The 27,514-nt window shown below is 39.9% G+C and overlaps 4 protein-coding genes and 1 long non-coding RNA gene across 5 annotated transcripts in view; 3 read left to right on the forward strand and 2 right to left on the reverse strand.

Moving 5' to 3' along the window:
• dbx1a (developing brain homeobox 1a) overlaps positions 1-4,139 on the reverse strand; it is a 37,673-nt gene extending 33,534 nt beyond the window's left edge. Inside the window, exon 1 of the mRNA XM_067571170.1 lies at positions 4,050-4,139. The gene's annotated coding sequence lies outside the window, so the exon portion shown is untranslated. The remainder of the gene's footprint in view (positions 1-4,049) is intronic.
• htatip2 (HIV-1 Tat interactive protein 2) lies at positions 3,078-7,901 on the forward strand. The gene is made up of 7 exons (XM_067571369.1): positions 3,078-3,389; positions 4,101-4,290; positions 4,411-4,518; positions 4,765-4,902; positions 5,044-5,105; positions 5,852-6,101; positions 6,322-7,901. Exons 1-6 carry the CDS (start codon positions 3,265-3,267, stop codon positions 6,066-6,068), a joined length of 840 nt encoding a protein of 279 aa, XP_067427470.1. The 5' UTR covers positions 3,078-3,264; the 3' UTR covers positions 6,069-6,101; positions 6,322-7,901.
• Positions 4,174-5,918, reverse strand: LOC137168694 (uncharacterized). Its single transcript, XR_010924339.1, has 3 exons — positions 5,830-5,918; positions 4,342-4,488; positions 4,174-4,262 (listed from the first exon to the last, which is right to left on the reverse strand). It is a non-coding gene; the product is annotated as an uncharacterized lncRNA (long non-coding RNA).
• A 600-nt stretch (positions 7,902-8,501) lies between the features above and the next one.
• On the forward strand, positions 8,502-10,624 carry LOC137168426 (uncharacterized). The gene is made up of 4 exons (XM_067571047.1): positions 8,502-8,611; positions 8,704-8,765; positions 8,883-10,389; positions 10,552-10,624. The coding sequence occupies exons 1-3, from the start codon at positions 8,589-8,591 to the stop codon at positions 10,385-10,387; spliced, it is 1,590 nt and encodes a 529-aa protein (XP_067427148.1). The 5' UTR covers positions 8,502-8,588; the 3' UTR covers positions 10,388-10,389; positions 10,552-10,624.
• Positions 10,625-11,747: 1,123 nt separating this feature from the next.
• Positions 11,748-27,514, forward strand: part of prmt3 (protein arginine methyltransferase 3) — a 61,134-nt gene continuing 45,367 nt past the window's right edge. Inside the window, exons 1-10 of the mRNA XM_067571543.1 lie at positions 11,748-11,854; positions 12,109-12,244; positions 13,329-13,411; positions 13,502-13,551; positions 13,867-13,972; positions 14,982-15,147; positions 15,669-15,810; positions 18,035-18,100; positions 20,007-20,128; positions 23,296-23,395. Of these exons, the coding sequence (XP_067427644.1) occupies positions 11,833-11,854; positions 12,109-12,244; positions 13,329-13,411; positions 13,502-13,551; positions 13,867-13,972; positions 14,982-15,147; positions 15,669-15,810; positions 18,035-18,100; positions 20,007-20,128; positions 23,296-23,395 (993 nt within the window). The 5' untranslated portion in view covers positions 11,748-11,832. The remainder of the gene's footprint in view (positions 11,855-12,108; positions 12,245-13,328; positions 13,412-13,501; positions 13,552-13,866; positions 13,973-14,981; positions 15,148-15,668; positions 15,811-18,034; positions 18,101-20,006; positions 20,129-23,295; positions 23,396-27,514) is intronic.

Genomic DNA, 27,514 nt, shown 5'->3' on the forward strand with positions numbered 1-27,514 from the left:
TTATAACAAAAGGACATTCTCATCTTGACATTTTTATTCTCCTGCTTGGTTTTATATAGATAAAAACCTTGTAAAAATAGATTTGATTATTTGCATTCTGCTCTAAAATGTGTAAGAAAAACTTAAAGAAAAGATTGGTGAAACCTTTTACACTTTCCTCTACATTTTAATGCCTAAATAGAAATAAATTCATACAGTTTGTTTTCGTTCCAACTTCGTTGGAAAAATGTCACAAGTGTGTAAACCCTGTATTTTACAAAACTGAGCTGACTTTCCTTTGCACTTGCAGTCAGGCTTTGATTGTCTCAAGTGTAGAAGTTGCACGTACACATGGTACTTTTTTGAGGACATATAAAGAAAAAGTCCTACTATGTCTACAGCATTTGGGCCCCAAAGGCTCTGGAATGACCTGCTGGACAAAATCAGGTTGGTTGAGTCAATAACAGTTTTGTTTAATTTCATTTAAGTGGTTCTGTTTTTGTGTCTTTAAAATGTATATTTCTATTAACATATTAATTGCTTTTACCTTTCTTATCTAGATGATCTCATAATTTGGTGGTATTTTAATTTGCTCCCTTGTGTCAAACACTTTGTAACCTTTGTATTATTATTATTATTATTATTATTATTATTATTATCAACAACAACAAGTATAATCCGGTTTTAACTGTCCATTAATATTTGAAAATGCCTTAATATATCTGCATACTACTCATATCAGCCAAAACCAACTTTAAATAGAACTTTTTGTTTATTCTACAGAATGAAATCAGTATTGGCCAGTACAGGTGAGAAAATATTGAATATTGGTACAAAGAGCCATATCACTGCATTCTTTATAAGCCATTATTTTATACTGGTCTAGAAGCTAATCCTGTCTGATTAGGACTTCAGGTGAAGTGTGGCAGTCAGCAGTGACAGAGACATCAAACGTTACGCAATGTTGAGAAAATGTGGGAGGGACTGTGATTGAAGTATAAAGAATGCGAACAAGCCAATGAAAACCAACTCTTTATGATCCATATGTCCTTCAGTGCAAGTTAATCAATGGTCAAACGCAATTGACCACTGGCCACCATTGGTATTTCCACCTCCAGCAGTGGAGCTCTAAAAGGAAATTGAACCACGTTTCTGCCACGCACCCACTGAGGCATAAGCCTTCTTACTCCAACTTCCTGTCTGATCAATGTGTGAGACAATAACTCAACAGGTGCGACAGACAGGAGCCCAGCGGCAGCTTTCCTCCCCACTGCTAGCCCCAATTAGCACCCACGGCTCAGGAACAAAGAGGCGACATTTCATTTCAGCAGAGCGCCAGTTTAAGGCCTCTTCTCTCAACCTCAGCCTCTTTTCTTTCTGTCTCTTACTGCTGACATCTTTAAAGGATCATCCCTGGCTCCATCATATTCTATTAGATTGGGTCGATGCCTTGTGTTCGAAGTGGCAGGGGTGTTAAAAACATGGGGTGTTGATGAATTCATTGCATGTGACTAGACTTGCTTTCTTTGTGTGGAGGTTTTTGCTAATGAAACCCCCTGAAGGTCTGACAAAAGGCAAAGACATTTTTCAGGGTTTGGTTCACACTCCAGGTCCAGGCTGGATTTCCTGACCAAATTACACACCATTTCCTGACCATATGACACATGTACACTGCCATCCCAAACAACTTTTCAACTTATACTGAAAGACTAGATCCAATACTTTAAAATTTATTTAAAATCCTTTCATTATGAGATTTATACAGTGCCTGATACACTCATCCAAGGAAACACAACCAAAACCAGATAGGTCACAGTGCCACATGTAATGGAAATGGAAGCACACTGCTTGAAAAGCTTGTTTATTCCTTCTACTGTGCCCAGCACAGCAGCAATGAACTGAACCAAAATGCTTTTGGATTTTGAAATTCAGGCAACTTATACTGTAAATCTGAGGCCTACAAAAAGCGTAAAGCCCTCCAGATATGTGTTAAGACATGTGAAAATCCTCTGCTTGGAACAATAATGTGTCTGATAATTTTTTTGTGGAAAAACCATATTATTACCACATTAAAATCCTTAAAATGACATCCCCTCCGTCTACCTCATTAAAAAATCCAGAATCAATGAATATGCAAATATTGTTCATTTCAAGAGTTTAACTGCTGGACACAACATGTCTCCTACTTCATTGTGAAGTCCATTCTCAGTGTATGTGAACTGGAGGTTTAAAGTTTCCACATCCCACTTGTGTTGTTTGGCTCCAAACTGGTTGTGATGTCACAAATCCTGCTCATAGGCCCGCCCATTAAAAATCAGATTTTCAACAAGCACAGACAATCTTTCCACTTTCAAATATAAATGTGTAAACAAACTTCTAGTTTCAAATTCTCCACATACAGTAGGGTCCAAAAGTCTGAGACCACTTTCCCACTGAGTGGTCTCAGACTTTTGGACCCTACTGTACATCATTCTGCAAAGTGAAGCTCAAACATCCAACTATGGGAACAAAAGGAAAAACATATTGAGTGGAGGGGGACTTTAACTGTCTCAATGTGACTGGACAGTTACAGTCTTAATGTGACAAAGGACAAGATTTTCCTGATTTCTATAAACTACCACAATAAAACAGACTGTTATAATGGCATGTATTTTTTCCCTAATGAACACATAAGTATTTGTGTCATATCACACATTATTGAAACCTCACTTTATGCGACAGAGTCCCAAAAAGAAAAGATTCACATTTAATATGGTGGCAAATATGAAAACTTTAAAAGACCAGATTCCTAGATTCCCATTAAGTTCACTATGGGGTCTAAGTAATTTGGTACCAAAGGGGGACACTAATTATGCAATAATGGACTTACAGTACAGCAACATTGTAGTAGAACCAGATAATGGATGTATTAAGATGTATTATCCTATAATACCTTCATAAACCAGAGAGGTTGAAAACAAATATTCAATATTGTAGGGATTCTTCATAGAAATTTGAATTTCAAGTGCGCATGCGCAGTACATAAACGTTGTCTATGGTGGAAAATGAGGATGAGAACGAGGCTTGTTGAAGTTTAAACGTCCTAACCTTTCTGTTGGATTTAATACCACATTAAATAAATAAATAATACAATCAACAGTCCACCAAGCGACATACGATATACTGACGGTGACAAACGGCTCTTTCTGATGCTTTTTTCCTCAGCCTATCAACGAAGCAGAAAGAGATCACCGTCTGACTGTCAGATGAAGCAACCAGGAAGTGTTGTAGCAGTTGCTCATAGCGATGTCTGTTGTGAAACTAGTGTGCACCAACCTGGGAAAAGCGACCGGACTCTTAGCCGTTTTACTTGTTGTCATTGCAGCGATTATACAATACTTCGACGACCCCGATCCGGTTAAATTCACCAGGTAAAGAACAGCGGAGGGCACGGTTAGCGTCCATGAAAGCTCTTTAACACCAGTTACAGTAGGATAACGTTACGTAGCGTTTAATGCGAATATAGCTAGGTTAGCATGAATGGTTAATGTTAGGTATAAAGGTCTTATATCTGTGGAACAATAATGTTAATTGTCAGAGGAAAGCAAATATTCAAAAAGCAAATAACGAAACGTTCATTCTGCAGTCCCCTAACCTGAGAGCCAAACTCCCTTAAGAAATCTGTCAATTTAAGGTTCTTGCTCTTTTTGGCAAATGCACTCACCTTACAGAATACTGTAAAGACTGGTTTATGAGTTGTTTGTATTTTTTAATAAATTCGTCATCAATTGTATCCACTTCATACCAGTTTTTAATATTTTTACACTGAATTTACACTGCCGTCCACCATGGTTGATATGAATCTAGCAGTCAACTCTGGACAGAGGGAAACTGACTCTGCAATTTCACCAAACTAATCTCTGTCTCGACGTTTCTTGTCATGATACTCTACAATGGCAAGCAGTGCACACAATTCATTTTGAATCTACTCCCCAACTAAGTATAGTATAGTAAACAATGTGTGTTCCCAGTATGTTTCACATTTGCACACATTATCTGCATAAAACACATGCCACATTGTTTGAAATTACCTGAAATTATGAATGATGCTAAGAGAGCAGTCGATTTGTTTTGGCACACAGCATGGCTGAGGACATGAAGACTCTGGAGGAAAACTTCAGGCAACAGAATAAAAGCTGTTTCATCCTCGGTGCCTCCGGGGAAACGGGCAGGTTGGTGCTTAAAGAGCTGCTGGAGCGCAACATCTTCTCCAAGATAACGCTCATCGGAAGGCGACAGCTCACCTTTGAGGACAAAGCATATGAAAACCTGGTTAGTAACCTTAAGTCAGTCGGCAGCTTTGGTGATAAGAGATTCGGTTACCTGAGATATATTTATATTCATATTGAGCGTATTGTTTTGCTTCACACGGTGTGTTCTGTCTGCCTCCAGGTGCAAGAAGTGGTGGACTTCGAGAAACTTGATGATCATGCTGCTGCCTTCCAGGGCCACGATGTTGGCTACTGCTGCCTGGGAACAACCAGAGCAAAAGCAGGGGCTGTGAGTTAAACTACATAAATACACTGATTAAGATTCACTTGCACACAACACTAACAAAGTACAGTATATCTGTCTGGGTTGTTGACTCAGCTATTCCCCATGTCTTTCCAATGTACTGACATTTCTGGTAGAGCTCAAATGATAAACCAGTCTGGCCAGTAGTAGCTTCTTATCTTCAAGCAGCCAACAGGTGCATAGTAAATGGTAGAAAAATAATTTCTCTGTTACTTCTCTCTCTCATTTCAGGACGGATTCGTTCGTGTCGATCATGATTATGTTCTAAAGTCAGCAGAGCTTGCTAAGGCAGGAGGCTGCACACAGTTCCACCTGGAGTCCTCCAGAGGAGCTGACAAAAACAGCGGCTTCCTCTACCTCAAAGTCAAGGTATTTTATCTCCTATTTTCTCCTCATCTATTTTCTCTGCATGCCACATACTGAGACTTTGTCTTGTTTCATTAGTGTTTCTCATGAAATTATGATATTGGAGAATCACTGAAGGATTAAAATTCATGGATTTTCTTCCAGGGACAAGTGGAAGCAGAAATTGAGGCACTTGGATTTGACAGATATGCCATTTACAGACCTGGGTAAGATTAATAATTGTCCGAAAACTCAAAAAAATGCATACAGAAATACATGTACCACAAGTGCTGTGCATGCAATTGAAAATGACATGCCAACTTGACCAGAACTGAACTTCTGTAACTTTTGTTAGGCATGTGAACATTTTCTCTCAATGAGCTCCTGGAAATGATCATAAAAACCCTTTGGATGGTGGGAATTTCATAGCTGCTGGCAGTTTATAATTCTTAGAAAAGCCAAGCAGAGAAGCAGAGTTAAACAAAGTCTGCAGTGATGCCCACATTCATCTGTGACATCATGTCTTCTCAGTTGATATAAACACTAATGAAGAAGAGCACATACAAATCCTTTATGCTCCTCCTGTGCTACTAATTTGGCAGTTTGACAGGTTACCAAAACTCATCCAGTAAACAAGTCACTTGTGACACCATGTGACTTTAGTTTAAAGTCATGGATGGATTATAGTAGTGTGGTGCAAAATTATATCAAAGTCAAGGTTTTCACTGTTGCACAGGCCATGGAGCACATGTGATTGCACCCTTTTACATGATACAAAGTGCTGATTGTACTTGATTATATTAGTCTGCCAAAGTCATTCTACTATGACATATTTAGTGTCAAAGCTGTTAATCACCCAAGGGGAGAAAAAAGTAAAATCTGCTGTGTGAACTGGTTATTTATTACTAAACAACCTGATCAAACCTTATACAATCTCTAAATCATCAATACCTTTGTTTTTTTCTCCAAAAAGGGTTTTGTTGGTGGATCGGCAGGAGAGTCGGCCCGGCGAGTGGATGGCCAGGAAGTTCTTTGGTGCCTTGACTGCTCTGGGTTCTACGTCTATGTCCATCCCGATCCAAGCGGTGGCGAGGGCTATGGTGTCAAACACTCTGCGTCAACCCGAGCAGAAGACGGAGATCCTGGAGAACCAAGACGTCATCAATCTGGGAAAGAGTGCAGAGAAATGAGAGAGAGAGAGAGAGAGCATGAAATACATGGAGGTGAGAAAAAGTATAATTTATTTACACTGATGTTGTCCAGCAGTTCAATTCATGTGCATCCTTCTTATGGTTATGATAAAAATGTATAGGATAAACTAAACTCTACAAAGTCGTATTTCTTTTGCTCTAAAGCTCAACCTGTGTCAAGTTAATTTCATTCAAATCTGACTTTCTGTGTGACCTTTGGCACTAAACTATATGTTTTATTTTCTCTTTTCAGGTTATTTCAGCAGATACACAGACAACTTACCGCTAAAACTCATCACATCTTCACACCAAAGGATTTTCACAGTATTGCAAGAAAATCATTGGGAGGTTTTTTTGTGTGAAAGTACTCCTCTGTGATGGGTTTGCGAGATTCTTTACGGTGAAAACAGCCTGCGAAGCTAGTGAAAGATAAATTCTTTAAATTATATTTGTGTTTAATTTCTTTGGTCTGAAATGAGATTGTAATATTTTCATCGGGGAACAACAGTTTTGCCAGGCCTGCCAATGTTCAACATTTGTGCTCTGAGACAACAATGAACCACTGCCTTAAAGTGAATACTGAGGTTTTTTTGCTTTAACTTCGTTATTTAACGCTCATTATTTAACTGTGCATGTTTAAATCGGGGAAATCTTAACATAACAGCTATTCAATATGAAGAATATCTGGTGTCAATATCTGTGCTACACTGTGTAGTATATTTTGAATGTATACACAAGATTTTGTGCTATACTTTATATTTCCAGTAATACTTCAGTAGAACTTTAAATCCTTGTAAGGGCAACTCGCTCCCCAGATCAACAGATCAAAAGAAAAAAAGATGTTAATCAAAAGCAAAAAACAATGAAAGGCTATAAGCTTTTAAAAAACAATATACTTGCTCCATTTAGATTTAACAGTATCATGGAGTATTCAACAGTAACATAGAGATACAAATGGATTGGAACAATTCTGAATAAACTGTGTTGATTATAAACTTTGTCTGCATGTTTTGAAGCTAAATGGTGGTCCTATTGACAAAGTTCCACATTATAGAGTTCTTAACTGTTATACAGTCAATCTTTTTGGTGGTTATTTTTTATTATGATTGCGTAACCTTCTGTAAAGCACTTTGGATTGCCTGTGTGTGAGAGGTGATATACTATACAAACTGGTGATATATAAGGTGATAAAAGGTGATGTATAAACTTTTTTCTACTTGATCTAGCAGCGCCCCCTTGTGACTGATTGTGTTGACACTGATTGTGCTGCAAAGGCCTATATGACATGGACTCTTTCTCCAACACTATACTGTATTTAGATGTTTTTTTTCATTTTCTCAATAGCAAAATGAGGACTTTTTTTTTTCACTAGGCATTTGAATTTTGAAATGATTTGCTCAGATTTATGCCAGTGAGAGAGTAGAAAACAGTAATGGTGTTGATAAACTTGATGCAGTCTGCTTTTTCTTTAAAAATGAAAAAAACAGGCACTTGCATACATTAGTGGCTCCATACAATCATGCTTTAATGGGTATTTTACATTTGAAACTGAACTGATGATTAATGCTCATCTCTGACATGTCACAGTAGTGCAGGTGTAAATAATATAATGAATGATGGCTGAACTCCATTCAGCTGCTTGCAGTAGCAGGGCCCTGCTCTTGTGCATACTGTCACATTGTCATGTCACTTGAATATAATTGGGGCATTATTAATATTATAAGTAACACCTGTGAGTTGATATGACTAATCAAAAACATCTGCTGTGAAAAAGGCCATTAGGCAAATATGTAAACCACTGAACTATGAATAAAGTGTTCTGCAAGAAGTCAATCCAGGCTATCATTTATTCCCTGAAATGTTAATTAGTTTTAAATGAAGACTAGTTTTACTTTCAGAAAAGTTACAGACAAAAAAACAGCTGGATTTCACAAAAGCGTTTCTTATACTGACTATACTAACAGTAGGTGACTACCTGATGACCTAAGTTGCTCCAGTTAATGGAGGGCTAAATCAAGAAACTCATGTGGATTAATCTCTGTAGTTTCTCCACAATAAAATAGTAAATATTGAGAATTACTAGCTGATGGTCTGTGTGCCCATATTCCTTTTTAATAGAAATCCAAAATAGAAAAGTTTTTACCCAAACATGTCTACAGCATGCTCCTTCAGCATACTTCATCCTAAACAAATATATTAGCTCCTTCACAGTATACTGCACATTTCATCAAAACTCTGAAACAACACAATTTCTCAAAAAGTAACACTGGGCAGGAGAATTTACCTCAAACTGAGATTGTTTGGGAAGAACATACAGCTTCATCCTCTTCCTGCAGCTTAGGGGGTTGCCATTATCACCATGTAGCAATTAGTTCAAATGAGGAACAGCTGGGTTAATCTGCCTATCATTGCTTAGGGTTGATAAATAGGGGTATGTGTGTGCACTACCTGTTTCAACAGGTCAGTTGTAGCCAGATTTATTATTGGTGTGGTATGGTGTTGCTGAAAAAAAGCTGAACAATGAGCTCTGCAGATTGTTTGAGGTAAATTCTACTTTTTATAATAGCTATTTGATTACTTGCTGCCATCTACATATAATATATGATCTTAACCTGCATTGCTCTTTACTCTGCAGGCTGTTCGTGCTTTGTTTTTGGCTGCTGGTTGGTGATGTAAATTGTGAGAATACCCAGAGAGGTACTGAATGATCTGTAAATTTCAATATTTAATATACTTTTTAACATAATTGAAGATGAGTTGCCTGTTGTATAGAAAAATCTGTACAGTATCTGTCAATGTGTTTTGCTTCTGTAGGTTATGTCCTACGTGTCCAGGCAGGACAGGCCCCAGTGGGAGTCCACAATGACAATGGAGACCATAAAGGATTGAGTGAAACCTCTGTTTTCAGAAGACTTTCAGCTGGTTACAGGATGCCAAGTTTGGACAGAGGACAAAGTGGCTATGTTTACCCTGCTGAACAACAGCACACCATTGATTCTAAACCCTCACAAACTCAAAGTCATTATCCTGTTATTCCTGAAACACAAAATGGTAATGTCAACCATTTTGAATCTGGCTCCAACTCTGCCTCAGCTATGCAAGGAGGAAAAACAGTGGTGTACAATCGTGCTGGACACAAAGCTTTTCCTGACGGCAGGAAGATTCATCAAGCAAGTTCTGATTCTGTGTTCTCAATAGGTACAGTTCAGTTTTCACCCCTTATGTATCGTGTTAGAACTAAGTCAACAGGAGGGTTTTCACCTGTTCAGGTAGACAACACTCCAGTAAGCTTGTATTCACACAGCAGTACAGTGAGTCCAGATATTCATTCTGTCAAGTCTAGTCTGAAGTCTGATGCAACCCCCATCAGACACCACATACAGTCCATCCACCCTCAAGAGTCACTTCTCACAACCGGGTCTGAGGTGAGTGGATATCAGTCAGCTCATCTTTTCCACAACAGCTTAATTCATGACAAGACCAACTTGTTGCCAAAAGTTTTAAAACCTATCAAAGATATAGACTCCACCATAAAGGGACATTCTCCTGGAAGCAACTCTGTAGGCACTCAGATGTCTTATCCAACATGGAGTCCAAGGGTCTACAGCGGTGATGTGACATCTGAAGCGAGAGGATATGCCCATGTCCGCCGCCTCAAGCCTGGTTTTGAAAAAACAGGGCCCCATGCTAGTTCTGCTACAGGTAAAAAGTTCTCGGAAACAGGTTTCCCATCTGTAAATCAAAATCAGGGAAGTTACGGCCATGATTCAAAGAAACTAGGGTTTGGTCCTGGTGTTCCAATATCAAGTGAGAGGCAGCAAAATCTTAATCAAAATTCCAGAGAAAGCCAACTCAGCAGCCGGCATCCTCCACTACCAGACAGACAAGTCCTTGTCCAAGGCAAGTTCAAACCCTTTCAAAGACTTCCCGCTGATCTCCCTGCTCACACCCATCCATCAGACGCTCCCCATCTGGAGGCTGCAGTGACAACCCTGCCCCCTAGTTTGAACTGTACCAATACTACCGCAATCACTGGAGAGATGAGCACCAAGTCTGCTTCACCCATGCAGACAGAGGCCTCAGATGTAGAACTTTTACCTCAAACATCAATCCCTGAGGGCCAGTCTGGGAGTTCAGCAGAAGTTGGACCAACATTGGAAGAAAACAAACCATTACCAGATTCTCCCCCAAAGCTACAACTTACAGAAGACAATATAGAAGATGACAAGGTGGTGACAAGTCCTTCAGAAACAGATCAGTCTTCAACAGACCAGCCAGATACTACTGCTGCAAATGTAAATAGTAGCAACACCAGCTAGAGGTATGCTTAAGGCTTGAGATAAGTTGCTAAAATGCATTTGTTTAACTTGTCTTGTTATAACTATCGGTCTGCAAGAATATGAAAGTCGTCATGGTTATTGTGAAATAACTGGTACATTAAGATGTAATCTTATGTTTGTTTGTTTTTTTTCTTCCCCCCCAGATTTTAAACCAACTTGGAGCTCTACTGCTTGTCCAGAAAGGGTCTGACTTTGAATAAAAACATTAAAACCCTTTCTGCCCATTTTAATCTGTTCATTTTCACATTATTTAGGCTTTATTCAAAGTTTAGAGGTTAATAAGAGATATGCTACATGGTAACTTCATGCAGTGGTTCTCAAACTTTTGACTTTTTCTCTAATCTTTGATTTTTGGTGAAATATTGGATCATTTGAACATTTATTGAAATGAAAGCATGTGAGAAGTTTAGAGGGAAAAATCACAATTTGGTGGAGCTGTTAACAACTCATAGACATGTGAAATGTGACCCTGACTACACACTGCTTTTTTTTAAGATGCCAAAAGCCAAAAAGGTTGGAAACCACTGGTTTCATCTATAACAATATGTTGTATTTTAAAAGTTTGTTATATTATCCATAGTGTCAAATCTTCATCTGAAAAGCAACTAAAGCTGTCAAATGTAGTGGAGTAGAAAGTACAATATTTCCCCCTGAAATGCAGTGGAGTGGAAGTATAAAGTAGCATCAAATGGAGATACTCAAGTAAAGTACAAGTACCTCAAAATTGTACTTAGGTACAGTACTTAAGTAAATGTACTTAGTTACTTTCCATCACTGTCTCTCGTCAAGAGTCTAAAGTGATTTCTTAAACTGCTTCTTTTGAGGAGGACAATTTTATAATACTTTTGAACACCACCTCAGACAAAACCTTTATTCGGAGGGACCATCATTTGCTTTTAAAACTTAATCAATCTTTTAACTCCTTCACATCCAGTTCCACACAGTAGTAGTAGCCTGTGTCAGCTTGTTCCAACTCTCCCAAAATTCAGTTTGACATATACAGCATGAGTTTGAATTAAAGTTCTGTGGGTTTTTAACCATCTTCAGCTACACAGCAGGAGTTTGTTATGCCTGGTGGGTCAGTGTGGGTTTGAGGCTGTTGTGTTTTTCAGCATTTATTAAGAGATTGATGTCGTTTGTCATTAAAGCAACAAAATATTTGAGTGAGCAAAACCAGATCCCTTAAGCCGAGAAATGAAGCCAAACTAGGGCCACTTCACACCCAGCATTCAATATTCTCAATAAAACTGGTCTATATTATTTTTGACGTGTCATTATTGTACTTTTCATCTGCTTTGTGCTTTTTCAAACTCGAGCTTTGGCGACATCTTGTGGTTTAAATCTGGAATTGAAGCGTCTGCCGTTCATTACGTCAACAAACGTCACCAGGAAGTCCACTGAAACCAAGGCGACATCTCGACATCATGGCAGAATACACAGACCCACGTGAGTGTGGTTAATAGCGAATATAAACAGTATATAAAAACGCATGCGCTTATTTGAGCTAATGATAACCTTTATCGCATGTATAGCTAATTAGTTGTTGTCTTTGGATGCGTTACACGACGCGTCAACGGCTGTAACGGTTGTATTGTTCGTGGTAATTCATCTATGAAACGTAACTTCAACGCTGCCAAAGTGACTTTGTGGCTTCGTGGCTTTTACATGCAGCTCTGATTGTAACTGTTTTACATTAACAGATTGTGATGGAGCTGCTGAGGATATGCCCGAGCTCTCGGATGATGATAACTATGATGACGATGATGAAGAGCAGTGGCAGTGTATGGACGAGGAGGAGGAGGGCAGTCAGCCAGTTACCTGTCTGTTTTGTGACAGGTGAGATGACGCTGCACTGCCAAAGGAAACAGACTGCAGACTTTTACAATAGTCAGCATCTTAAACATACACTTGTCGAGGTTTACTTTCTTTTACTGAGTTGCAGAACATCACCCGAAGTGCTCTTGTCAGAACTTTCTCTTGTCATCCATCCATCATATTTTCAACCTCCCCTTTCTTTCACTTTAAAGGACGGGTTCACAATTTATTCCAGTCTGTCTTAAAACAACAGTCAGGTCCCTCTTTTTTGTTACTTTACTTTCACTGCAGCTCAACAGGGAAACACTGTCCAAGGAAACACAAAGAAGGAATTTGACTGTAAATGTGACAGATATCCACTTGATATGACTAACTCAGACTGCTGAAGCCACATATAAGCTTCACATCTACTTTTAAATGCATTTTTACACAAACCAACTGTGTGGACACATTGTGGATTTTGGCCTCCATCACTTTCACTGAAAGTGCATTTTTGAAGGGGATCTTTTAATAGCCAATATGAACAGGAGGAATAAATACAGCGAGGCAAACCTCTTTCACTGTTCATTTGGACACCTGACTGTTGTTTTAAAACACACTTGAAAAGTTGTGAACCTGTCCTTTAAGTCATAATTAGAAATTAGACTGTGCATTGTTGTTTCAGTATGAGCATCGTTGTTGTTCTCATTTGCAGTTTGAGAACTTGTACTCGAAAGAGAGTTAGAGTGTGTGTGTGTGTGGGAATCTTCATAAATACCTCTCTAACCCTTCTCTGATGAAGTAGGCTATTTGTTTCTGAAGATTGTTTTAGTACTAATTTAACTTTCAGCACAATGCCAGACAGCGAGTGATTCTCAGATACATTGTTTATGAGAAATGTGGGTCCAGACATCCAAAATTTTGACCTACTGATCAGTTATCAGGCAGAAAATCACAACTGATAAAAACTCAAAATCTGTCTAAGAAACATTATTTTGTTTCAGTCTTCCCTGCTTCAAAACCAGTGGGATGTAACTGCTCACAAAAATTCAAAGTTAAATTATGTCACAGTAGTGTATATTGTTGTAGGCTTTGTAATTGAATTTTTTTTCTTTATTTTTCTCAGGGTGTTGAGCTCTGTACTGGCCACCCTGCAGCACTGCACAGCTGAGCACCAGGTCAACCTTGTAGACGTGATAAAAAAACATAGTAAGTAGATACTGAAGCTCTTTGCCTCACTGAAAAAACAGAGGATTATTCAGTTTTGTTGAAAAGACTCACCTTTGTTTTCCTCATTAGATTTAGATGACTACGGTTACATAAAGATGATCAACTTTATACGCTCAACAGTAAGTATGTTCATCTCTGTGTTTAGAAACCTTAAACCGATATGATTTAATGGTAGAGAGTAAAGCGCTCAGTTTCACAACCTTCACATACATTATAAAGTCTTAAAAGTTCATATGCTGTAAATTCATATTTTGGGAAAGTTAGACTTTTTTTCTCTGGTGTTCGCAATTTTTGTTCATTACCTCGTTTTCAGTGTTTCTTTACATACAGGATTGTTAATATTTTATCCAAAAAAAACCCCAAAAAACATCTGAATCTTGAAAAAGAGTGATTAAACAGATGGATTTCTTTTCTAAACAAATCTCTACTCACAGAAATGTGATGCATCTTGTCTGACGGGGCTGCCAGACGCTCCTTTACCCTGGGAGAGCGAAGACTTCCTGCGGCCGGTCCTGCAGGACGACCCTCTGCTGCAGACAGGTACAGCAACTACTACATAGATTTTGAGTAACTGGCTCCAGTTTGAGCAACAGATATGTCTGTCTTGCCAATTTTGGGCAGAAGTCTTTAGATGCTAAACACCTCATTGAACTGGCTTGTAACTCACATGAGCAAACACAAATTCACACACTCATTCATATTTATCAGGCTGGTACTATAAAGTTTTTCTACGGTCTCAGCTCTGATCCAGATCAAAGAGGTGTAACCAACCAACTAACCAACTTCAGTCGCTTTTACTGCAGTCAGTGATTTCCTTGTATTTCCCCCTTTGAACATCCCTTAGAGAAGGAGCAGGATATAGTTTTGTGCGTAGGTGCAGAAAGCATAAGTGGAGTGAAGTGACAGGTTTTCTGGTTGACAAGAAACGAGATTCATGCTTTTTATCCAGTCCTGACATGTCTTGTGGCTGCGTTGTACTTGGTGTAGAAAATAGGATGTAAGATCATTTCATGTTTGCCCAAATCTGGACAGTGAAAGAGAGCTGCTGTTTGGAATAAAGCAAATGCACCAAACAAAAGCAACACCTGTTTCTTCTACAGTGTTATTGTTAGTTACGAGGTCGGTTATTCTTATTTTTTTCTTAAACCCTGCTGGAGACCTTATGGATAAGGAGAAGTTCAGTGAAAATATAATTTTGTAACTTTACTAATACTGCTACTACTCTAGGCTAATTGTGAGATATGACCTTGATAAATTTACTGATTTCAGATTTACTTTGCTTCACTTTTTATTTTAAAGGAAACCTGCCTTGAAGCAGCCATTAAAAACACACCAGAAAACATATAGTATGAAAATAAAAAAAAACAAACATGAAATATGCACAGCCCAAAGAAACAGAAGTCATTAAAACAACTAAACTGAAGCTGTAGAAGCAGTAGATAAATAAACATGTCATTTTGTACTCATTGCCCTGTTAGTCATTGACCTTTGTGCTCGGCCTCTGTGTTTTACATCTTTGCTTGTCTCTCCCTCTCTGTGTTTCTGGTAGACCCTGAGGAGTTGTGTGGCAGTGAGATGTCGGGCCTGTCGGGGTGCCTGTCATCTAGGGCAGAGTCCCATAATGCCGTGTTACAGAGGGCGCAGGCCGCTGAGGAGAGAGCCTGCCGCTCAGAAGAGGCGCTGGCCAGAGCCATGGATGACCTGCACAAACTCAAGTCAGTGACGTCTCTGCATTTTCATATATTTTTTTAACCTCTAGCCGTGACAGCGTCGTCCTATTAGTTTATTTCTTGTCAGTCTTAGTAAGATTTTATGTTCTTGTGAGCTTACACTGTACTCAGTGTATTGCTTTACTCCTGAAGTACCCTGCTGTGGCCAGCAGGGGGACACAGTGAACCCAGTATTGCAGAAACATCAACTAGAGTACCTTGTGGAAGAAGTTTGGAGGAAGGGAAGAGATAAAAAAGGGGAGGGAAAATTCCACTGCAGCATGGAGGTTAAAGTGAGGAGGGGAGGCAGGAAGGGGGGGCAATAAGGGAAAATTACAGAAAGAGTGAGGTTGGGGAGGGAGGAGACGGGGTGAAAAGAGAGTTAGAAAGATGAATGCCTCCCATCTCCTCCATTTACTGCTACGTCCTGCATGAAGGTTGTGTGTGCTTTCTGCTTTCTGGTCGCTGCTATTGTCCCATGTCCTAATATGAGACGTTAAAAGCAGATCTATCGGGTGTTCTTTCAGGCTGCTGGCTCAGGGTCTGGTGCTGAATGTAGAAACCAGCAGATCTGGTAACCTGGGCACCGTAGCCGAGCTCCGAGATGACGAAGACGAGGCCTACTTCAGCTCCTACGGCCATTATGGCATCCATGAGGAGATGCTGAAGGTCTGAGTTGTGCACACATACACACACACACACATATACACTGGCCAGACCGGCAGGTCTCATTACTATCTCGTGAGTTACTTCCCCCCCCCCCGGGTGCAGGAGCCTCCGCAGAGCGAGAGCAGGTTCATCAGCATGCGTCTTGGTTGAAAGATTTCAATGTAGCATGTAAATGAAAGTGATCATCTTTATGCACACATTGATACTGAGGACAAGACATTTTCTCAAAAGTGTCAAATCAGCAATAAGTGCTGAGCTCTCATGTGAGACAGCGGCACCCGTTGCACGGCGGCTGCTTGAAACGTGGAAATTAATTTTTACACTGCTTAAGCGCAGAAACCTAAAAGTGTCAGTAAGCTGAGTGGGTTTGTGTGTGTGTGTGTGAGAGGGAGTGGGGTGTGGGGGGGGTGGCGGTCAGCTGTCTCCTCCCTTCCTGTTCTACTTACTGCAGTGCTTACACATATTCCTGTTGGCTGTCCTGATTGGTGCTAAGCACTGTTAAGTTTTGCGTCATGTGTGTGTGTGCGTCAAGCTGTAAACTCCATCAGCGGCTCAGGAGGGGCTGAGGACACGTGATGGGGGGGCTTTGCGGTAGAACATGGTCAACTCTTTCACAGGTTGGCGTTCAGCGCATCATCTCTTACGCACTGTGTGTGAGAGACCTATGAAAGAGGGTGTCATGTTTTCTGATTTAATCCTCATTTTACGTCACTTCCGTTTGAAATAAATCAACTTTAAAATTGTCGCTGGCAATATCAGCCTGATGAATAAAAAATGAGAAGAGACCCATGAAAGAGTTGAGAATCTGTCTCACTTTGCTTTAAGGAACTGACCCACCTAGGAATTTCATCAGTTTCATAGAGTTTTAGTCTCTGAGCAATTTAGACTGAAGAATTAATTGTTTCTGTTGTGAAATTGGGATTTTAAACAAAACCATTGTAAACTGTAAGAACTATAGATTTCATTGTGAATGTTGTCTATCTTAATATAAAGCTCACATGCCCATATGTACATTGACAGAGTTCTAGATCACACTCTAGATCTGCTGCCACTCCAATGTAAGTTAGAGGAGACAAAATCCACAGTCCTCGCTCTGTGCAAAAATGCATCCTGAAGTTCAGCCAACACTACTATGAGACTTCAGCAGTCTGAGTTAGACCTTCCAAAGATACTTTACTCTTTTTTCTTTTTTTTGTGTCCTCTTTGTGTTACTGTCCCTCCTCTCTACAGTTTTAAGAGGTAGAATTCAACTCAAACACAACAAGTGCGTGATCTGCCTGTTGACTTATCGTAACATATCAGAAGCTCCTCGACTGCTGTTTACATCACAACACAACACTCTAATCATGAGAGACTTGTGAGGCAACACTGCAAACCTCTTAAAATCAAAATTGCCATCAGTTAGATATTTTTCCCAAATAAGTCAAACCTAAGTCTAAACGCTATGTGACATTTTTCTATGGTATAAAATTCTGGGAGAAACTACAGCTAAAGGATGTATTGATATATAATATTTTCTTAATGATGCTCTATATTATATTGTAACACTATGATACAGCCTAAATTTGTCTTTAATACTGCATCATAGATGAATGACACAAATATCAGAGCTTGTTTGACTGTTCTGCCTGAATGAAATGAACAGTGAATGACTCTTTGGTCGTCGCTTCCACATTACTAAATGATTTTCTGACTGAAACCTTTCTTTTGTGTGAAAGCAAAAGCTTTGATTTTTTTAAAACCAAGTATTGAAACTTCCTCAATTACACTGTATCTTGCAAGTCATTACTGTCATTTTCAATAGATTTAGTTGCTTTTCTTCCTCAGAGGAGCTGCTGGGGTTTGTGGGCAGATTTGATTGGCAGGTTAATTAGCCTAGAGTCCTGACCTGACCTCTACTAGAAAAATACCAGTCTCTTCCAAATTTCCCACAGTCTGTTATGATCTGAACTCGTGTAGAAAAGCTTTACATGCTACGCTTGGGATTTCTTTTTCCCAAGAGGGGTGAAAAGGCCAGTTAAAATCACAGCACGAGCATCCTAACACAAGCTTTTGTAGAACGCAAAACATCTGCAAAAGGTTAGATTTATAATCCTGCAGTATATCTTAATTTTTGCTGTACACATAAACATGTTGCCAGATATGTTCTTTCCCCCTTTCACTCTTATTCAGGACAATTGAGGTTTATATTGTTCTTAATTTTTTAAAAATATTCTCTCCACAGGATAAAGTGCGCACAGAGAGTTACCGCGACTTCATGTACCGCAACCCAGAAGTGTTCAGAGACAAGGTGAGCCGACCGAACGGATGCAAATAGATATTCTCGTGTGTGTTAATGTGTGTAAACGTGCAGGTTTGCTGGTTTAATGTACAGCCAAGTCTATTAACAGGAATAGGTGTGTGCATTTTGCAGGAAAGACATTAATAAGGTGATGGTGTCAGATTTAAAACACAGCGCGCTTTTATTAGCGCCTCCAATGACGACTGCAGAGCACTGATAACAAACGCGTGCAATCCACCACCAAACCCATAACACTCCCCCCCAAAGCCCCTTCCAGCAAGCCCCACCACCACCTCACCCGTCTCTTTTCCATTGCCTTTAGTTGCAGGAAGCAGTGGCCTGTATCATGACCATCCATTATATGGGCGGCTGCTGGTTAGTGCTGGGATGAGTCTGTAGAGGAGGGAGGCAGGTTGTGTTGATGGGAACGTACATTATCCCTGTCAGAGCGAAGCAGTCAGCAGAGAGGGAGGTGTCACCTTCTACAGGAAGCGGGAAATAGAAAACGAAATAGGATATTCTTATTTCAGTATTGCTAAGATTTTTTTTTGGGTGGGTAGCGGTACAGAAAGATTGAGAGAGGGCCGAGGTGTTGTGTGTTGTGTTGTGTCAGCAGTGTGCTGGTGACCCTCTGTGAACCCATAAAGGCAGCGGGATGCTTACTGGGAAGTTGAAGGTGCCTTAGATAGAGACACAAATAAACACAGTGTTATATATAGATGGATGTATAGTCATTGCAGCTGGTCTCAGTGATTTAACAGCAGTGGGGGTGAACAACTTAATTGTAACCTATGGAAACCTAAAATAGAGCTAATTGAGAAGTTAACAACAATGGCTAGAATTAAAAAGTTACTTGGTGAACCTGATGATTTAGAAGCTGTTTGTAGTAGCAAAGTCTTGGAGCAAAACTCAGCATCTTGAATATAAGACCATTAAGTTTGATTGTTGACCTCCAGATGTTAATACAGAGATGGAAACAAATGCCTTTAAGTGGTATAATGAAGTTCCTACAATCCTTAAAAAAAATCAATGTGTCAAATCAGCCTCCATGACAGTTTGCACTTGTTCATCATTTATATGCTTGTCTTGATTGTCCAACAAATTAAAATGTGAATGTAATGCCATTTATTGACTGACTTTAGAATCCCACAAATAAGAATTTCCAGGCAGGGCATGAATGCAGCATACGGTTAGAAAACAAAAACTAAAATATCCAAAAGGAAATGCAAGAAAAATGCAGTTTATATGCTGCTTGTGATAAAACAAGCAGCATATTTTCATGTTTTTATCTGATAAACTATAAAAACAATACCCTGTTCAGACAACAATGTCTGGAGCCAACAGTTGTCTAAATTTGTTTTTACAGTAAGTATACCACTTTGGATAAGAAATCACCTTTTTTTTTTCTAGTGGTCATTTCTTGCCGTGTTGCATTCTAGCAATTTTGAGCAGCATACTTGGATCTCTCTTCATGTAGGCAGCACTTGTTGCTGAATACTGGTAGCAATCCTTCAAGAAGGCTCTTTCTTTCTTTTTTAGGTTTTTTGGTGATGCAGTCATTTGTGTCTGTCAGTATTTTCTCTTTCTGGCTGTGTGGAGATAACAATTTTCCCTACTTCAGGCTGTGTGCTGAGTTGTTTCGGATGTAATTTGTTCAATTTTCTCAACCTGCGTGCACTAGAAATAACTGCCCAGTCAGTCAGGCTTTCACAAACCATGCGCAGTGGCCCATGCGAGTGAATGCACACAGGGAGCTGCGTTCAAAAAAGGGGGACTCCTAAATGTTGGGACCTTTTCAACTCTGCAGCTCTGTCATCTTCTTAATTTTCATTATCGAATTTTGTTGAGCCCTGGGTCAATTCTGACTGTGCCTGTCCCACCTCTACCCTCACCCCCACTCTCCTCCATCCTGCAGGTGGTGCTAGATGTGGGCTGTGGCACCGGCATACTGTCCATGTTCGCCGCCAGAGCTGGAGCCAAGAAGGTTATAGCAGTCGACCAATCGGAGATCATCTATCAGGCCATGGACATAGTCAGGTGAGACACACACTACAGTCTTTGAAACCTGTTTCTCAGGTATGTATATAAATCTGTCTTTATGCCTTTGTCCCAATACATTGGAAGTTAATGGAATTCTTTTTTTCTTCTTCTTTTAAAACTCATCAGTACTTGTCTTTCAGTTGGCTTTTGCTAGCAGATTAGCTCGGTAGCGATAGCTCGGCAACCCCTGTCGGTCATGTGACCCTCACCTTACAGGACATAGTGGTCCTTCATGAGTCTCCCCGCGATGCAGATAGAATTTCTTCCCAGTGTATGCAGCAGAGGATTATGGGAGTAGGGGTCTGTGTGACCTCCAGCCACCTTTTTATTTATTGCAGCTGGTTGACTTCAATAGAGCTGCTGTCAGTCGCGTGGCCATAATGCACATAATTTACACCTGCGGTCTGAGCGATTCACCCCTCGCCTCCTCTCCCCCTGCAGTAACTACAGTCCGAGACCCGCAGTCACACTCACACACACGCAAACATGTAGATGACCCCCCGTCGGTACCTTTTAATACGGTCCTCAGTCCAATTTCAGGTGCTGTTTGTTTCCAGTTTCCAGCACATGGTTCTCCACAGTGGGGTCCATTTACCTCCACCAGAGCCTCAGCTGTCTCCACATCTACCTGCAACCACTTCCTCCATCACACCCCTGCCTCTAAAATGCATTTTTTGAGTTAGGGGCCATTATGACTGTTATTATTACCGTTATGTAAGATAGTGTCGTATAAGCAAAACAATGGGGTTTGCTGAAGGAAAAAGGACGTTTTAATTTTACAGCCCACTGACTCGCTGTTGGAGTGTGAGTTGGCATGCAGGCTGCGTCGCAGGTTTGCCAGCGGTGAAGATTCAGCTAAAGAAAGATGTTGTAACCCCCCCCACACACTCACACACACTCACACACACTCACTCTCACATATGTACACACACATACATACAGAAGCACACACAGACTCGGCCCTTTGGGTGTCTTTTAAATCCACCGTTTGCTTGGGTTGTGATTTTATAGGTCTTATTTCTGTGTGTGTGCAGCTGGCCTGTGTGTGTGTGTTCGTCACTTCCTCTCGATGTTAATATCAGGATTGTAATTAAAGTGGCTCCTGTTGGTTAGGCAGGAGCATCCATCTCCTGTCTCCACTCCGTCGCCGAAGTTTAAATGAAAAGCTGGATGTGACTTCCTTCCTTCACAGTCACTTCCTTAATGGATACTGTCTAAATACTTTTTTTTTAAATGGCTGGAATTGATGGATTATCCGATAGAATGCTTTAGATTGTGACAGCAAAGTGGAAAAAAAAGATACTATGTAAATATTTTACATTGATGAGTGAAATTGAACTTTTAATAGTGAGATGAACTAAAGATAGACAGATTATCAGCTTGTGGATATTTGTTTGACTCATGTAATTCGGGACACTCCGGCAAATGCTGTTTTTAAATGTTTGTGTTGAATTTTGTGTAATTTGTTATCCAGACAAACATGATTAAATTGAAACATTTCATATGAAATGTTATTAAATAATTAATTATTATTTCATAAGTCATTTAAAAACACTGACAATTATTTTTTTCATTCTAACAATGGACAATATTCAACCATGTCCTGATGATACTGAAAAAAAGACAACAAGAAACTATACCATATATGTTGTCTGATATATTAGTTATTTAACGATCTTAATGACATTGGAAATTTGTGTCTATATCATCTGTAATAAGAGCACTGAAATCCAAATGATGAGAACAATTATTGTGAGAAAATCATTTGTCCGACTAAGACTGTCAGAGAAGCGAGCTTGTGACTGGGAGGTCGTCGGTTCAATCCCGGACTGGCAGGATAAAACTGGGTGGGGAAAGTGAAAAAGCAGTGCTTGCCCCTCCCTCATTACGCCACTGAGGTTGCCCTTGAGCAAGGCAGTCTGACTGTTGGTCAGACTGTTGTTGTACTGGGCAGCTTCCAGGTGTGAATGTGTTAAACTGTGTGAATGTTATCCTGCACGTTCCTGCAAAAAAAAGAGGTTAAAAAAAATGCACCATCAATCCACCATGCAAAGACTGGTTTACCATGATGAAATGTACAACCTCTCTCCTCCTGACTCGCTCTCTTACACTCACACACACACACAAACACACACACACACACACAAAGCTGCACAGATACTGACTCTCTCTCCCTTGAGTCCTGACATTGTCCTCTAAATTACCCCAATAATGAGATTACAGTGTTTCCCTCTTGTGAAAGGTGGAGGAGGTAGGGGCTTGTGGGTGAGGGGTGTGTGTGTGTGGGGGGGTGGAGGGGTGGGGGGTGTTGGATTCTGGGAGGAGGTGATAGCAGCGAGCGCAGAGCAGGAGAGAGGGGAGAGACGGTTCAAGATAAGGATCGCTGCTACAGAAATGCACTCTGGGCCGCTGTGAGTAATTGTTCTGTCCTCGGTAACATTAGCTGTCATGATAATGGAATATTCACAGAGATTGATACCCAGACTGGCCGGTCTGAAAGGAAGGATCATTTAAACAGCAGCACTGATCTTACAGTTCCTACCTGAGCCTGACACCTCTGTGGGCCCACGGTTGCGGTTTCACATGGATAGGGAAAGACTGGAAACATATGAAAAGAATGTGGCAATCTGGTCTTGACAAGTTTGAAAAATTGCTCATAATGTAAGAAAAGTGATTGCTGCCATCCATCTTGTAAAGTTTGTAGTTAATGTGACTATAACTACAATGCTCTTGTCAGTTGACTGGCTACTCTAGCTTCAGTGAAGCTTAAAGCTGCATTAATCAGTATTTTCATATTAACGATAGTTCAAATGGCTATGTGTAATGTGAGAGGGGTCACTCACAGTGATGAAACCACAGAGAATTATCACCCAACATTTTAACACCTTTCAGCTCATCTCTGTCATCAACTCCATTTTAAAGCTGCAGCAGAAGGCAGCTGTTTTCTGACAAAAACATCTGATAATCCCACTGTACACTACCTAAAATCAATAAATTCTCCTTACATCAGACAACATTTCTTGACTGTAATTGGGTTTCGGTATCTACTTATTTTAGTAGTTACTGCTCACCACAGTGAAACTTCAAAGCCCACTCTTGAACCTTTAGTTTGTTGGATGGCAGTCAAGTTTGTAAGTCCTCTGATTCCTTTATGTTTCCTGCAGGTCCAACCAGCTGGAGGAAAAGATCACTTTGATCAAAGGCCGCATAGAAGACATCAACCTCCCTGTGGAAAAGGTGGACATCATCATTTCAGAATGGATGGTCAGTACACAATTACTTACCCACACTGTACATACGGTAGCAGTCTGAGTATTGGAATGCAGGAGTGTCAAAGTCTTCTACCCTTGTATAACTGGTAAACATGTGATGCAGGTTATAACATATCTCTTTCATTAAGATAAAGCCTATATTGATAGCTGAGGATGTGAATCAGTTCAGAAGTACCAATTCATAAGAGTCCATCTCTCAACCAAAATCAGTTCAGTTAAGAGGAAATCATCGACTTGCACATCAGTCAATCAATTTCTAGGCAATATATAAGGTGAATTTTGTATCATCTATACATGCACATGCGGGTTCAACCAGCTCCATGTGTTGCGTTTTGCTCTCGAGACCTTCAATGATTGCTTGATTAAGCACATTTCTTGCACGATTGGTGTGGACAGCCCGGGTCAGACTCAAACCACTTCCCTGTCGTTAATCACCTCATGGGTTTCTGGTATGACATTGTGAAAGTATCAAAGGAAAATGTTGGTATTTTTCAATCAAGGCTCTTTCCCTTGATATTTGCCGTTTTGTTGGAGTTTCCCGAGTCTCCTCAATGGTGATGGTGAGTCAGTTGTTATGACCAACTTTTAGGTAAGGTGTGTGATTTTAAGGTGTACATAGTGGAAGGCAGGAGGTTATTACAGACCAATGGCTAGAGCTTTGAGATTACAATACATACTCAGTACCTAGTACAATGCATACATTGATACACTTGCAACAGACATTTCTCACAGAAGACATTCTTTCTTGTTATAGCAAGAATAGCACAGGTGTAACTGAAATTACAAATGATGGTTCCATTTTCAGGTGTTCCTGTTTGCCATACCAGTGAACACCTAAATGAAATGCAGTCATTCATGTATTGTCAGAAATAGGCGCTGCAAAACCACATTCAGTTTGTATTGTGGTCTTTTAGTAGCTGGTATAGGCTATAGGCTTAGGCTGGTAGATAATTCCCCTTGACTTAACAAAAAATATTTTACCAGTACTGCCTGTGCCATGACCCAATGACAATTTTAAACAAGTCAGTTTTCAATTCAGTTTCATTACACATTGTGTAATGAAACATGTGTTCCTGCACCATTGACTTCATGTACATCGTGCAATTAATTCACTTGAAGATCTTCAGTTCACACATCAAGCTGTGTTTGGTCTGTTGTGCTTTGAGAGGTGCTATTGGAAGTTTTTAACACGTTCCTTTGTTGGAGGTCAAACTAAGCCCCAACGTGCTGGAATTTTTATGCCTAGTCTAAGGCCAATTTTCTGAGTTTTCGTACGTGTTGTGTTAAAATCAGAGGTGGAAAGTAACTAAGTACATTTACTCAAGTACTGTACTTAAGCACAACTCTGAATATAACAAGCTTTTAAACACATTGTTAAAGATGAAACCAGTGGTTTTCAACCTTTTTTGGCTTTTGACGTCTTACAAAAAGCAGTATGTAGTCTGGGTCACTTTTCAGATGTCTGTGAGTTGTTGAAGCAAGACTGTAACATCTGCTGAACAGCAGTAACAGTACTTAAGTAGGATTTTTCATGGAGGCTTTTAAGTTGTAATGGAGTATTTTTACATTGCTATATTAGTAGTTTTACTTAAAAGGATTTGAGTACTTTTTCCACCACTGGTTAAAATGTCTGAGAAGCTTATTTTCATCCAACAGCAGAACTCTTAGAATATCCAAAATTTACAGTAGTTGCTCAAGTTAACCTTGTTTGTTTTTTTACTGGCCAATAAGCATGCATCATTGCTGTCAGTAGCAGTGATGCATGTTTTAAACATGGCCTAAACGGGGCTAAACTCGACCATGAGCTCCTCTGAATATCTAACCAGGAGGAGCAGTCTTCCTACCCCTTGATGCCCATTTATCAGGGAGATTCTCTGTGGTGATACAGGCGGGACGGCCAAAGTTGAACGCACCGCTGAAGTCATCCCTAATTCATGAGCATCCCGTATCTGTCCCCCCTCCACCTCCCCCATCCATCGTGAAACCCCAGGGTCACGAGCAGGGGTCGCCAGACAGAGCCTTCCCATCCCCTCACCAGGGAAATTGAAATTCGGTGGGTGATGTGCCGGTGGAACGGTGAAGGATAGGACGTAATCTCTGATGACACTGGCTCACAGAGCGCTAATAAATCTAAGAATTCTCCAGTCACTTCTCATCACTGCAGAAATGGCAGACATTTCTCAGTGGCCAGGACTTCAAAGGCTACCCTCCAATCTGCCTGTATTAAATGGAAAAATGACAGTTGTCACAGGAGTAGACTTTCTTGCCAGTGTAAATGGATTTAGACTGTTTTAAACTTTAATGGCTTTGTCTTGTAGCCAGGTAGGAACCTATTACCTCAGAGAGACTCTGGAGATGTCATCGCTCTCACATTTTTTTTTATTTTTTGCTTTAGATTGCTTCATGATGTATGTTATATAAAGAACTGATTCTGTTTTCAAAGTCTTATATTTTATCTTAGTGAATTGTCAACATAATTTATTACTTTTAAAAGTAAATCCTCCAAATATTTTATAAAATGTTAATTTTCTCAGCATACACTTACAGTAGTGTAAGAATAGTACTTCCCTGTGGGGATGCAAGATAGATCCTTTTACCCATTGACTCTCAAATAACTCTCTATTAAGAATCCATAATTTGATTTCAAATGTGTCAAACCTCTCATGTTGATGTTGAGAGAAACATTTGTTTCTGACCAAATCCATTGTGAGTTTTCAACTGTCATAATTTTACCCATAAAACTATTCTTGAAATTCCTTAAAAAACATGGAGAATCATAATTTCATATGCCAAACAGATAAAACAGCTTTCACAACACTGTGTAAAAGTTGAAGCTTTTTTCCCTCTAAAATATGTCTTCTCACCTTGAGTTCAGTTGCAGTGATAAGATGTACAAGTCGTACCCTCACACAAGTCTAAATCTAATTTATTAGAATTTGAACAGGTATTTATTTGTTTTGAGGAATCCAAATTTGTGAGGCACTTTTTTTTATCAATTCCTAAGATTTCCATGAAATCAAACCCTGTTGTTGATACTATTTATTTAGGCTACAGCCATTCAATTGATTTACATTCTGTAATTATCTCCCCTCTATTTAGTAGTTTTCATTGTCAGTGGTGGAATTCCTGCTCAAGATTCAAACTGCCTAACTACTCCTCATCAAGGTAGCTAACTCCTTTACTGTGCCCTGCTATTGTGTAGAAAACTACTCACGTCTGAATGCAGCATGAAATCAGATCATGGTTACTCTGGCATGACGGAAAAAGGCCAATTATCGACTGACTTCTTTATTAAAACATAATGTGTTTGTTGGCTGCACTGTGAACAGATATGTAGTTGCTCTTCTGTTGCATTCCTGACGAAATACCTGCTCAAGGAGCGTTTGGTGCCCCCGTAATTCTTTGTCCTGTAAATGTAAATGACACTGAGCCTCACTGGATGTCAGCAAACAACCGTTTGCTATGTAAAGATACAGTGGAGTAATGGTGACTTGAGTAGTGAATGAAGTCACACTCCCTCTGTGTGTGTTGTTACCTGAGCTTCTCTATTCTTTGTTTTGGTAGCTGCACCAGTTAGTGCATGTGAGCGTGCATGTTAGCGCATGTGAGTTTCTCTGTGTCCTCCACGTCTGTTTCCAAGATGGCGGCTGCGTCACAAACTTTCTCAAATTACAGGTAAACAGTAAACTAAAATATGTTTCTGAAAACATTTGAGGGGAGAAATGGACTAACAGAATCTTGATTCATATTAGATCAACACTACCTAGTTTGACAGTTTGATCTGAGTTTTGTGAGCTGTCGGCTTTCTTTTTTTTTTTTTTCCTACATTATTGAGTAAATGGTTGGTCTGAGATGTTTGTGCTATAGTGCGACATCTAGTGGCTGAATGTTGTGTATTGCAACTTTAAATAGCACCCACTGTTACCATCAGTAACCGCAGGAGTCACCAAATCAACCTAAACTGAAGTCTTAACCTCTTGGTTTGCAGAGTTTGTTCCTGCATTATGCCCAAACATCCATCAAAATCAGAAAAATAATCAATCACAAAAATATCTTTGTAACTTAAGTCAGGGTTTAATACCTTGGCCTGACCCGGCTTGCTGGTCCTCCA

The sequence above is a fragment of the Thunnus thynnus genome, chromosome 1 (genome assembly GCF_963924715.1).
Source record: "Thunnus thynnus chromosome 1, fThuThy2.1, whole genome shotgun sequence".
NCBI lineage: Eukaryota > Metazoa > Chordata > Actinopteri > Scombriformes > Scombridae > Thunnus > Thunnus thynnus.